Here is a 14,455-nt window from a genome sequence, read left to right on the forward strand (position 1 = left end):
GAAACCAGACTGAAACCCATTTCTAGGATAGATTTAATACATGTACAAAGTAAAGATAAAAACATTGGGTAATTAGTGACTGCTCTGGAGGTGGGAATTTTATTAATGTTCCAACAACCGTTAATAGGTCTTCAGGGCACGCAAAACATCGGGTGCTCACCTCATTGAAGGAATACTCACTCCCTGGTCGAATATGCTATGTTTTGAGTAAAACAGAGACAGGAGATAATACACATTTGTATACAAAAGGCAGTGAAGAAAAAAAAATCACATTAGAAGAAAAATAAGCGAAAACAAGAGATCACATAGGGATTTTGGCGCCCATCATTGTTTGATTTTAATTTGCTCTTTGAAAGTTGGATCTTTCCCCTTCTTTTCTCTTCTCATGTTTTTTTTTGCTCTTAATGATAAGACATTTGAACATTCCTTTGCAGATATTGTGATATTCTTCACCTGCAAAATCCAAAATGGCCACCTGGAAGCCATTTTGTTTCTTCTGATCAGTCCCAAAATTAAATGAACACAATGACAGACCAAAGGGAGCATACCTATGAAATTTGAGATATCTATTCAGTTCCTCTTAAGAAATAGGGATAACAATCTTTACTAGGTGAAATCAAGATGGCTGCCTGTCAGCCATTTTGATTTGTCTGATCAGTCCCAAAATAAGATGGGCACAACTAGGGACCATAGGGAACCTACACATGAAATTTACGAAAGATCCATCCAGTACTTTTGAAAAAAGAGTGATAACAAATTTCATGAATAAAAAATCCAAGATGGTCACCTGGCCGCCATTTTGTTTTCTCTGGTCAGTCAAAATATTAGATGGGCACAACTAAAGACCAAGGGGCACTTACATATGAAATTTGAGAAAGATCCATCCAGTACTTTTAAAGAAATAGCGATTACAAATTTCATGGAAAAAATCCAAGATGGCCACCTGTCCACCACTTTGTTTATTTGATCAGTCCCAATATCAAATAAGCACAACTAGAGATCATTGAAAACCTACTTATGCAATTTGAGAATGATCTATCCAGTACTTCTGAAGAAATAGTGATAACAAAAAATTGTTTACGGATGGACGGACAGACAGACCATGGACGCAGAGCGATTTGAAAAAATAAATCAATACATGAAAATATATTCTTGTGGAGCATGAATAAAAACAGAAATGCTAATAGATATTTTATCTGTTGATAACAAAATATACATAATGAAAGAAGAATTTATAAGACAATGAATGAGAAGCTCACTTGGTGTCAGTTATATGTTGATGAAAATCTCAAAAGAACTCCAGAAAGAGTTGACAGGGAAATATTTCCATCTTAATCATTTTGTATCAAATACAAAAGACAATATAGATAAAACGTGTTGCCTACCGATGTATCAAGGTACTGGGAGACAGGGGACAAGAGAGTATTGGTGATGTCATCCTTGTACAGACAAATTTCACAGACTTGTTCTGAGCTGCATAAGTTCTTTAGGATCTCTGTCACTAAACTGCCTGGTTCGTATCGAGCTGTGAAAAGGCAATGAGGATTATACAGTCATTAGACCCAGCAATATATCATGTCAGTTGGGATTATCATCAGGCTTACTCTTACAAAAATATTTTTGATTGAAAGATGATGGCATCATATTTAACATTAAGAAAGCCTTTTTCTGTAAATTCTTATTTCTTAAAAGAGAAATAAAAAATACCATGTTAGGACGGACTGATTGATAGAACAGCTACTTTTTATCACTGGAAATCTCAACTGATGTCACGGCCAATCGACGCATCACCGACAGTAAACAAAGGAGTTCCATAGATGTAATAGAATACATCTTTGAAATTTCATTTTAGATGAAAATCATTATAGATGTGCATCTCATTAAATTGTCACCATGAACTAAAAATTCTAATCAGGTTTGAAGTATTTCCAATAGAAAATAAACCAATAATTTTCAAAAATGTAATTTTCTTATACAAACTATTGTAAATTTTACCCCTCCACAGCAGGACATGGGAGACCCTGGGGTCATGAAATTTACAATTTTGGTAAAACATCTGAAGGCCTTTCCATCTATGAAGAATACTTCATTTTACCATACCTGGGATTTTAGAAAAAAGATTTTTGAAATTGCAGTTAGTTTTTTCCGGTTTTGGCCCACCCAACAGTCCCTTGGGGTCAGCCGAGGTCAACATGTGCATCTCATCAAACTGTCATCTTATACTAATAACTCTAACCAGGTTTGAACTATTTCCAATAGAAAATAAACAAGAGGCTCAGTGGCCTTGCAGTAACCTAAGATAAGCAACATTGAATATAAAGGTTAAAGGATAGTTATCAAGTGTCATGAAACAGAAATTATGATACTGAATATAGTATGCCAGTGTCATTACATGCATTCAATCAAAACTGTCATCCTATACTGATAATTCTTATAAAGTTATTTCCAGTGTGAAATAACCAATGTTATGTTCAAAAACACAATTTTGCTGTGAAAATTACAGTAAAGCCCCTGGGGGTCAGTCAGGTCCAAAATCAGCATAATATCAAGCTGTCATCATTTACTAATAATTCTAACCAAGTTTGAAATTTTTCCAATGGAAATTAAACAAATTATACTAAAAAATCTAGTTTTTCTGAAATAAAATATGCCAAATTTTACCCCATACCCACGGGATAATGTTAGACCCTGGGGCTATGAAATTCACAGTTTGGGTAAAGCACCTTAAGATGCTTCCATTTATGAAGAGTATTTGATTCTACCATATCTGGGTCTGGAGAAGAATAATTTTGAAATCTGAGTCAATTTGATCCCTTTTGCCCTGCTCCTCAGGCCCTTGTGGGGTAGGGACTGTATAATTCATAAATTTGTTTCATCTTAGGCCAGGGAAGGTTTCTGCAAAATTTCACTGAAATTGGATTAGAGCCTTTTGAGAAGTCGAAAATGTTGAAAGTTTAAGACGCATATGTAAAATGCACAACGCTGGGCAAAAGGATATTGCAATAGGTCTTCCTGAGATTTTGTTTAAGGTGACTTAATAAATTAATCAGCTTGGACTTGCACATACCTGGAGTGGACTTGGAGTTTCCGTTGTTGAGACTTGGGTCGACCACTATCAATACCAGAGCCACCAACAATTTAGTTATAGTGACTGGTTCTGTAATTACAGAAATCAAAGTTGGAGGAAAGTTAGGTTAGAATGATGTCATTTAACAGCTAAGTAGAATTCTTATCATAAATATGATACTTACTCAAATGTTAAAATGTGTGATGATTTTGCACACTGAGTTCAATATAATCTCATGGTACATAAACATTTCATGAAATTTCTGATGAGCATCGATCTGATTTATTCAAAAGAAATATCTACCCACTGAACGTTATCCACTGTTTTAATATAAATTGTACAAATATCACAACAAGCATTATGCATTTACAACAATAATACTTCCTTTAACTTAAAAACAAATGTACAATTTTTAAAAGTCATATCAATAACAGTTTGAAGGATCCATTGCCTGGGTCTTTTATTTCTGGGTATTCTCTGTTATATAACATAAACATACTGATTTCTATACAATGAAACTTCAGCATATCATCAATTTATTTATCAAATAAGCACAGAGATGAATTTGTTTCTAATATGATCAACATTAAGAAACTGCAGTAAGCACAATATGTTGAGCATGAAAAGCCCTAAAACGTAAAATTTCCGTTACAATATGAACATTTAACAAAACGACTTTTCAAAGCTGTAAAACAACCAGCCGATAACACGGCTATAATATCAACACAGCATAGTAAATAAGCGTACCTTCCGAGTCCTTCAGTTTGATGGGGAAGAGTTTACGGCCATTGATGAAACAGAGCAGGCGCCCCAGGAGAAAGACAGAGTGTATGAAGTAGGAGTATTCCAGTTCAGCTCCAGTGTAGTAAGAACGTCCCTTATCTACAACATCAAACATACGTGGTGGTAAAGTACTGTTCAAAATTGTGGTTCTACGACAAGGTTTCATGGTCTAAGAAACCTTTTTTTAATTGATGAATAACTGTTATTATTGAGTGTAGTGGAAACTTTGAAATTTTGCACAAGTGAAAAAAATGAAAGTTTTCACCCCAGCGTGATGTAATACATTTATTATTCATTAAGATATTAGGAATATTCTATTTGATACATTCCGCACACTAGTGAAATCTCATCTAAAGTTGTTGCTCTGCTTGTTTGTGTGTCTATAATCATAATTCTGCCAAGAACTGTACAACAGTTTCACACCTAAAACACAAGTCTTCAATGCTTTCATATAAAACAAGAGACCTAGCGGCTTTGATAGTCACCTGGGATAAGCATTATTGGATGTAAAGGTTAAAGGTAGTTATCAAGTGTCATGAAACAGAAATTGTGACACTGAATATAGTAAGTCAGTGTCAATACATGCATACCATCAAAACTGTCATCCTATACTAAGTCTTACAAAGCTATTTCCAGTGGGAAATAGCCAATGTTATGCTCAAAAATGATGTTTTTTCTATGAAAATTACAGTGAAGTTTAAAAAATACTTCATCACCAGGAAGAAATTTGAGACCCAAGTAAACACCTTAAGATGCTTCCATGGATGAAATGCATTTGATTCTACCATGCTGGAGGTTGAGAAGAAGATTTTTGAAATTTAACTCAATTTGACCCCTTTTGGCCCCATCCATCAGCCCCTGAGTGGTGGGGACTGTATAATTCACAATTTGGTTCATTGCAATAGGGCATCATGACACTTTGTACACACACACAGATGACACTAATAACACACACATACACACACACAGGTAACATTTTGATAATAAAATTCAGATTGGCCAGCACCAACACACAGTAACACACACATGATATTTTTCACACACAAATACACACACACTGATTACACAAAGTGACACACATATCACACACACTTGATTACACACACTTAGTGAAAGCTACCTACTCAAGGTATATTTTTACCATAAAACCTTACATTTTTTTTTTTTTTTTTTTTTAAATTTTTTCATTTGGAAATCATTTTTGAACACATACATCCATATACAAGAGTTCCTCGGAACTTTATGTGTCGCCTGCATAAAGTGTCATGGTCACCCAGAAATCGAACTGGATGTCAAAACTAATCTTATCTAAATTTCTTTTACATATAAAAGCACAAGGTAAGAAAGAGCTTGAGATGTGGAAAATATCTTTAAAGAGAGATGTGGAAAGAATTTAAAAAGTTGTTATTAGATACATATTTGGCAAACTGTCAGGCTTTAGTCTTTACTATTAAATATCAAGTTGAAAGAAATTTCTCATATTGAGACACACAGAATTATATATCTGATAATGACTTTCACCTGTAACAGATGTCTTTGAGAAGTTGTCCGACATTTCGCTCATTAAATCAAATGGTGTCTTTCTATTGGCTGAAAACTCAAGACAATGGTGTACAGCATTCACAACCTACAACAAACACAACATCAACTTGTAATTTTCAAATCATGTTCAATGTAAGATATTTAAATAGACAAGCATTATCTTCCCTGCAGGTTATATTGTATCCATCCCCGAAATAAACCTTTGCGGCATACAATTCACCATTGAAGCATGAAATATTTCTTTGACAGGAAAACTTTAGAGAAAAAATTACTCCTTTCTGTGTAATTTAAGCCTAGGAATCTCCAAATAAAGGGTAAGATTTTTGAGGTTCAGCACTTGGTAAAGCCTCATTCTGAACATTCAAAATCTCATCCCTGACAATTTTTGTGTATTTCTTAGTGTGTCTTAATGAAATAGCTTGTGTCTGCAGCACCAGAAGGAAAAAGGCACTATTTATTATTCTTATAAATGGAATATTTCCAATCTACAATCACAAAAATGAAAAAAGCACAATTTGCGTGTTAAGATAAAAATTAAATTACGAAAAAGTGTTAAGAGTTTTAGTGGATAACCAAGAGTTGAGTTATCAGTTTGAGGCCTCGAACCTTATTATTACGAAAACTGTATTTATCAAAGCCGATAAAATACATTTAAGCTAAATTATAATTGGTCTAACTGCAGTTTCTTTATATAATTTTCTGTAAAATTAATATTGTACATCATCATTGTTAGCTGATGGCACCTACCACAGATTTATATTTCTCCAGGAGCTTCAACAGTTTCATCCTGCTGTAGTTACCATGCTGCAATTGATATTCATAACATCAGTTATCACTTATAACTTATAACTGCTTGTCGCAGTAATCAGTGAGTCATGTGTAAATGATATAAACTAAAGTTGGTATAACTTAATTCATAATTGTTGTTAAATAAAAATTAACATTTAACAATTAACAATAATAATTATTATATCAAAGGCAAGTATCAAATATTTAGATATTAAATCATAACAGAACAACATTGGTAAAAAGTTATAAGCATTTCTTCAGAAAGTAGTCTATAATTATGGAGTTTTTCAGCAACATCAAATTGTTCCAGGTCTAACATACCATCCATTTAATGAACCACTGTGCCTTTGGATCGATGAGGGATACAAAATGTAACGGAGTGAGACTGGAGGAAGTCCCTACAGGGGCCCCTTGTTGGTGTATAGAGAACAGATTCAATGTACTCTCCAGAACCATCTCAAGGTATCTAGAACACACGAGGGCAAATTGTGTTAGAAATACCATAAATTGTTCTTTTAATATCATTTATAATGAAAAAACAAAAAACAAAGAGAAAATAAGTTGATCCAAACAAAAAGTAAACCAGCATTTAAACAAGAAGTTAGGGAAGTATTGACACAGTTATGCCATCAGAGCAAATGACGTTACGCTTGAAAACAAAATAACACCATTTTGAAATGACTACTGTATATGGAACACTAGTGTTTTATGCTATTACCTGGTAGGAATTCCTTACAAAACTGATTTTAAAGACCAAATTAGAGAAAAACCCCAAAAGTACACAGAAAAAATCTGATTAAAAACTCCCATATTCAACATATGCTTCGTGTGCATTCCAATAAAGTGATAAGAAATCACAAGCACAACTCAATTCAATTGCAAAAATGTAATTAATAGCTAAATCTATCTTGTTTATTGATACTTAGTATGTATATGGCTTCAATGATTCATTAAGTATTTATCCTGCAGTAAAGTCATGTCCAGTAATAAGCCCACCCAAATCTAATTTCATATACCCCTACCCCTCCCCTTCTATCCCCATCCTTCCTCCTTCTATCCCTGTCCCTCACCCTTCTACCCCAATCCCTCTTCCTTCTACCCCAATCCCTCCCCTTCTGTCCCCAATCCCTCCCCCTTCTACCCCCATACCTCCCAAACCTACCATTATTACAGGATATGTTATATTTTTATCACATGCAAATTGACTTACTTGTCAGGATAACGTATCCAGTAGTTTATTGTCTCTTGCTGAAATTCATTTAACAGTCGGAACTGTGAAGTAAAGGAAAGAAATATGTTTATAAACCCAAACACTCAAATAACCTTTTATTCAATTTTAAAGTTGAACAATTCAATTATTTCTAAGAATGAAAAAAAATGTAGGAAAAGAGTCAGATTTATTCTGTTATCAATCAATCCCTCTAAAGTATAGAAATGTAGGGATAATCTTGATCTATAACATCATATTTATGTTTATTGAAATGTATTTAATAGAGATAAGAGATGGGCATACATAGAAAAGTACAACAAAGTAAAACTTCAACCACTTTGTTATGCTTCAAAGTCACAGAGCTCTAACCAAATGTTGATCTGACTGCCAGCACTATCAAAGAAGCCGACTTACAGCCTTTATGAGTTTCACAATTTCGCCTTTCTGTACATCAAGTCCATTCTTAATTTTAGGAATGAAACCACGCCTTGAATTGAACTGGACAATCAGATAGTCCGCTAGAATTTAAAAGGAAGCAAGTAGATTAGCTAGGACTTATAATGACACAGTCATTACGTCTCCAATAGCTGCTGTGATTCAAGTCACTGATAACAATTAAAATCTACTGACTGATTCTTAATGCCTTTATAACCATAATCTCATAACATAAAACCATGGCATTGTTGCTTGTTCTACAATGAAAGATTCTGGTAAATGATGTTAAAAATCATGTGTCATATTAAAGTAAATTGATTTCTAAAAAATTAAAACCAAAGTACACTGTCTTTATGATTAAACCATTTTGTAATCTAATTTCAATTTAATATGGCTTCGTAAAAATACATGAATGTATTACCGGTAAAGAAAATTCCTCAAACAAACCAGTCATAAAATAAACAGAAGCTTCAACTTGACTACAAAGATCAATACAAGATTCTATTTCTCAATTTATAATTTCAACATGAATACAAATTGATTAAATGCACATAAAGGCCTTTTTACTGCACCATAAAAAATGGTGTTGATTTTCCATATTTTGTGTTTTATATATACATGTTACAATAAACAAATTGATGTTTACGATGGTGTATACAGACCTAAGAGGGTATAGACTTCCTTGGTGTATTGTGAGGTGGTTGTAAACGCTCTTACGATAAACTTCTGGCTGAGATACTGAAATGTAAACAAAATTGAGTGAAATTATAAGCAGTTTTATTATTTTCTTTTTTAAAAGTTGCAGAAAATTGAGGAGGGAAAAAACATGAAGGAAAATCAAAGGACTATGACTTTGTGGTCATGGTGCAATCAATTTTGAAGTTAGATATTTGAATACTGACACAAAGTAACACCATTTATAACATGTCCAAAAAACCTCAGGAAGGCCAAGACTGACATAAATACAAAAGGCCCATGGGCTTTAAGGGTCATCTGACTATAAAGACCTATATATGAAAGAAGCAAAATAGGCTTAAAATAAATAGCTCAAATACTCTACACCTTACATAGTAGACATTGTTGGTCCATCAAGACATTTTCTACAAACTTGAAATCATATTCTTTATACATGCAATTTACAATCCAATGATGCATCAGACCAAATTTGGCTGAAATCAATACAGGTATGAAAGGGGAGTAGGGTTTTAAAGAAAAAGTTTAAGCACAATGCATGACGATGGACAAAACACGGTGACTGTAGAATCAAGTTCTACACAACTGTCAAAGCTCTTATAAAGCTATTGTCATTGTACTGATATAAATTCTGTCACATCCGTACACTGTGAAGCAGGACTAATGGATTGTGGTGATGGACTAACAGTTTATGGAGCTGGGCTAACACATTGTGGTGCTGGACTAACAGATTGTGGTACTAGACTAACAGATTGTGGTGCTGGACTAACAGATTGTGGTGCTGAAATGGGCTAACAGATTTTGGTGCTGGACTATCAGATTGTGGTGCTGGACTAACAGATTGTGGTGCTGGAGTGGACTAACAGATTGTGGTGCTGGAGTGGACTAACAGATTGTGGTGCTGGAGTGGACTAACAGATTGTGGTGCTGGACTAACAGATTGTGGTGCTGGACTATAGATCACTTACAGAGAGTTGTTCATCAGGATCAGCCATCACATCCATTAGATTTTTCCGTATCCTTGTCCATTGGTCACTATTGACAAAATCTCCAGGAGAGTTCTGGTTCAGTGTCTGCATCCCTTCTATTCTTGTCTGAAAATAATCCGTTAAGTCCTTCAATAATAAATTCTGGTTCACAAATATCTGTCAGCCCTGTATTTATTTCTTAAAACATCTCTACTGATGCAATGACCTGTTTAATGTTAGATGCAACACCCTTTTAATAAAAATCTAACATTTTAGAAACAAATTTAATTAGAAATACAATGTATACAGGAAGTCATGTTCTAAACAAGACAGAGAATATTAACATTATCTAGTTGCAGAGAGTGGCTGATACTAAGCAATAAGGTTCCAAACTGGAACTAAAGAAACAAACCTATCAGTTATCTACCTTTGCTTGTCTCATCAGTACTAATGCAGTAAGCTTACTCATCAATTACCTCCCTTTAATTATCTCATCAGCACTAATGCAGTAGGGCTAACATGTCAATGACCTCCATTTACTTGTCTTACCTGTGTGTCTTTGGTCTTGCCCAGTTTCTCAGCTACATTCTCCAGCATCTCATGGCTAGTGTACCACATCATACCCTAAAACACAAGAGGCCCAATGTCCTTAATGGTCACCTGAGTCACAATGCTTCTTGTAACAAGTCACAGAAATGATTTTGCTTAAAAAAGTTAATACAACTTTAACTACATTGTACACATAATGCAAATGTAAATTGTGCATTGCATCAACTGCTGTCCCATGCTTAGGCTTCTAACCAAGTTTGAAATGAAAGAAATTACACTCAGGTTTGAACTATTTCTAATAGAAAGTCTATAAATTATGCTCAAAAATGTAAATTTCATATTTAAACTATAGTAAATTTTACCCCCTCTCAAGGGAAATGTGAGACACTGGGGTCATGAAATTCACATGTTTGGTAAAGCATCTGAAGGCCTTTCCATCCATGAAGAGTATTTGATTCTACCATACCTGAGATTTTTTAATTTCATTCAGTTTGACTCTTTTTGGCCCCGCCCCCAAACCCCTGTGGGTCAGGGACCATATAATGTACAATTATGGTGCACCTTTAGCCATAGGAGGTCTCCGTAAAATTTTAATGAAATCAGTTCCAGAGTTTTCCAGAAGTCGAAAATGTTCCAATGTTTACAACACACAAAGTTGGACAAAAAAGGAATAACAATAGGTCACCCTGAGACTTTGTCTAAGGTGACCTTATAAATAATTAAGTATGAGCTTGTTCCTTTTCTGAATTAAAATATTGTTTTATAAAATGGATAATTATAGAACACTTGAAATAGAAATGTTATATAATGAGATGACGTGTATGACATTTTATCCTTTCACCATCCTGTGGTAAATCAGGTGACCTACACTTTCCTTGTGTCTAAAAGACTGGGAGTGGACTATGACTATTACTGCTTACAAGACAATGAAATAGCACTGTTAAAGTCAGATGATATTTACCTGATTAAAGGAGCTGCCACATGAGGACTCATCCTCGTCACTGACAATATAAGTCTTGCGTGTTTGTTTGCTGGCCTGGAGCTGATCTGCAGAGTCACGATGGCGCCCTGTACCAAACTCGGAATCAAAGTTCCTCATCAGGTGGTCAACAGCTTCCAGGATATTTTTCTTCATCTTCCTTGATAGATCATTGTAACTGAAAAAGATATAAATCAGTTCATCTATTGTCAGTCAAAAAAATTCATTTTTTTTTTAAATAATCAAAAATAGTAAAATTTCATAACATCCTTGGTTAATTTGTAAATCTTTTTCATTCTATAGAAATTAATCAAACTGAATGATAAATCAGTAAGGAATCTGATCAATGGATTTTAAACTGTTTTAAACAAATAAAATGCAAGTTAATGAAACTCATAGAAAAGGTTAACACACTAAAATAATTAAACAAATGTCAGAGTTTTCAAATATGACTTTGCTCAAAAGATGATGAAAATATGTAATGGGACGGAGAAAAATAAATAATTACAAATCAATTTAGCTTTGGATGCTTTTAATATGTTTTCAACATTTCAGGTAATATTTATAATTGTCCATCTACAACTAATGACATGCCAAATGGAAATCTATTTTTCTGATCGATCTAGTTTAAGTGAAGGTTTATAGTGACAACAATATTGTTAACAACCTCTAATAAATGTTTAACATTAGATCTTAATTAATGTTTATAATGATGAACATTAAAATCTTTATTGAAACATTTGGTCAAAGTCCAACTTCTAATGTATATTGATCGTTACCAACGGGATGTTAAATTTTCTACAGAAATTGAAATCTATCTCATACATATCTGCTACTAGTACATCTACTGATAAAGATAGGATTTGGTTTAATTTATTGTTACTTAACATCCTATAAACAGCCAGGGTCATTTAACGACTGGCCAGGTTTAAGTGGCACAGAAAAACTAAAGTTCTTGAATAAAAACTATCAAACTGCGACCACATGACTATAAGGATATGAACTTACTGTCTTGAGTGAATGACTCGCTCAGTGATCCTGCTGACCAATGTGTCTTGACCAATGTCCACTGATCCAGTAGATGTTGATTGCTTTTCAATTTCATCCTCAATGATAGGACCTAGTACCTCTTCAATCTTCCTCTTCAACTGTCGCACAAATTCATATCTGAAACACCAGTTTACTGATTAATAATTTTCTTCTTGAACCGAAATATTCTGAGGATGACTTCTATTATTTGAATATTGACTTTGAGAAAAAATGCAATTTTGACTTTAGAACCCTAAAATTGTAAGATAACAGGATAAAAATGTTAAGGAGTTGATGTCAGCCTTAATGATACCTCAACATCCAAACGTCCTGTTACTAAGGTGATATCAAATCTGAATTAAATTTAGCAAGACTCTATTTTGGTTCTGTAACAGGTAAATCTCACCTGATCTTTTCTGAAGGATTTAAAAGTTCATCTGTTGTGAAAACATCCTATGACATATATATTTTATTGTTTTTGGGACTAGGTTTATTCCTTGACTCCTACTTTTCCTAGAAGACTTGGTCACGATTTGTTAACTCACCAAACCACCATGATTCCATAATGATAGTAGTATACACTGTGCAGGTCACATCAGTTTAATAACACTGAATAGTTTAAGCTAATATTGGCAATTACTTGATATAAAAATGCAAGCAAAGACTGAGTCCTGATATTTAGGAAACATGGGTAAATCTTTTTAAAATCATATCTATTGCATCTTTTCTTTCAAACTTTTGCATGATACACTGTATTTAAAAATAATAAGACACACATACCAACATTCACACAAAATACAAGATAATAAGAGAGAGAGAGAGAGAGAGAGAGAGAGAGAGAGAGAGAGAGAGAGAGAGAGAGAGAGAGAGAGAGAGAGAGAAATGGAATATCAGATGTGATATGGACGAACAAAAAGAATAAGTTCTAATCTTTAAAATTATATGATATTTCTAAACGTAAGTTTGGTGCACTGTCAAGTGTAATTTCATAAATATACTTTTTTTTAAGAGTATGGTATATCATTCTGGAAATACTTGAATGATAAGTTTTTTTTTTTTTTGGACAAAATACAAATGCACAATTAAAATGCCAATGCATAGGTAATAACATAACAGTTTTCTGATACACTGTTATATGCCTTCTCCCGAAATATCCTTTCCAATATAGCTCACTTAACCTACGACATATACAGAAATGTATACCTGGGTTTATAAAAGATAAAGAGAAGCTGATAGGATAAATAAAGTTGAAATTCACTAATGTTTTCATGCTTTATTTAAGTAGCCATCTTCAGGAAATTACATATCTATAATCCTTGTTATTTAGAGGTTATATTCATATCTTATTTTTGCAAATTACACATTACATAACCTATTGTAATGTTAGGTTTGGATGATAAAATGGTGTCACAAACTAACTGATAACTCTATTATGTAACAATGGAGATATAAAAGCCAGAATGACTTCAAGTCTATTGTGCAAATGTCTGTTTTCTACAAAATTTGCCTCAATAATTGATAATTGTGTGATACAAAGGATCCTAATTTTGTTTCCATTCAACATGTGAAGTATGCAACCCTTTTTCCATTTCAATGTGCCTTTTAAAATAACAAAGTACAATTTTATGACTTGTTTGATAAAAGTTATAAGATCATATACACTCTCTGCATTCTTGTAATCCAAATTTGATGTTGAAGAAATACATGTATTACCTTTCTTATTGTAAATGTACGAAGATGTCAGTTTAATTTTTTCCTCATAAAAATGCAATTAAAATATCTTCCAGATTATGGAACAAACGAAAGACGATTACCAGTGATATATAATCATAGTACCTGTGGAAGTTTTCATCATTTTCCTCCATATGAACCAGGGCCTCCTCTACCTGATCTGATGAGCCAGCCTCTCGGATGTGGGGGTCAAAGTTGATAAGAAGGTGACGGAGGTTCTGAATGAGGTCATCACCTTCCAAACCCTTCCAACCACTCATGATGGATCTTGGTCACTCTTTCTTCAAAGTAATATTGAATTGTGTCAATATGATATTATTCAAGTTCTGTATGTGTATGAAGCCATAAAACATGCTTCCTCAAAGTTGTAATTTTGATTGTCTTTACTTTTCAATTAACTGTTCAGGTATATCAATATATGTAAACACATGGTCAGTGACACTCACCATAGGCATGTACTTTCCAAAATTATTGGCTAGGTCGATATAATGCTATACAGTGTACCTAATCAGTGTCCTGGGACATATTTAGCGCCCAGTAGTTCATTAATCGAGATTTTAAAATAATTCTTTTATATTATTTTTAGATTACCGTTAAAATATTTGGGATCTATAACAATGATTTCATTAAACAATAATAAAAGAACACAAATATTCCTTTTCAAAATAAATAAAATACCT

At 33.6% G+C, this 14,455-nt stretch overlaps 1 protein-coding gene across 1 annotated transcript in view; it reads right to left on the bottom strand.

Moving 5' to 3' along the window:
* Nucleotides 1-14,035, bottom strand: part of LOC132560020 (protein broad-minded-like) — a 35,386-nt gene extending 21,351 nt beyond the window's left edge. The window contains exons 1-15 of the mRNA XM_060224679.1: nt 13,881-14,035; nt 12,024-12,182; nt 10,998-11,193; nt 10,037-10,111; nt 9,488-9,613; nt 8,489-8,564; nt 7,806-7,909; nt 7,392-7,453; nt 6,503-6,647; nt 6,140-6,196; nt 5,366-5,477; nt 3,815-3,949; nt 3,068-3,157; nt 1,386-1,525; nt 161-196 (exon numbers count right to left, since the gene is read on the bottom strand). Of these exons, the coding sequence (XP_060080662.1) occupies nt 161-196; nt 1,386-1,525; nt 3,068-3,157; nt 3,815-3,949; nt 5,366-5,477; nt 6,140-6,196; nt 6,503-6,647; nt 7,392-7,453; nt 7,806-7,909; nt 8,489-8,564; nt 9,488-9,613; nt 10,037-10,111; nt 10,998-11,193; nt 12,024-12,182; nt 13,881-14,035 (1,668 nt within the window). The remainder of the gene's footprint in view (nt 1-160; nt 197-1,385; nt 1,526-3,067; nt 3,158-3,814; nt 3,950-5,365; nt 5,478-6,139; nt 6,197-6,502; nt 6,648-7,391; nt 7,454-7,805; nt 7,910-8,488; nt 8,565-9,487; nt 9,614-10,036; nt 10,112-10,997; nt 11,194-12,023; nt 12,183-13,880) is intronic.
* Between the last annotated feature and the right edge of the window lie 420 nt (nt 14,036-14,455).

The sequence above is a fragment of the Ylistrum balloti genome, unplaced genomic scaffold, assembly GCF_031769215.1.
Source record: "Ylistrum balloti isolate Yb309-2 unplaced genomic scaffold, AGI_CSIRO_Ybal_v1 Utg371002, whole genome shotgun sequence".
NCBI classification, from domain to species: domain Eukaryota; kingdom Metazoa; phylum Mollusca; class Bivalvia; order Pectinida; family Pectinidae; genus Ylistrum; species Ylistrum balloti.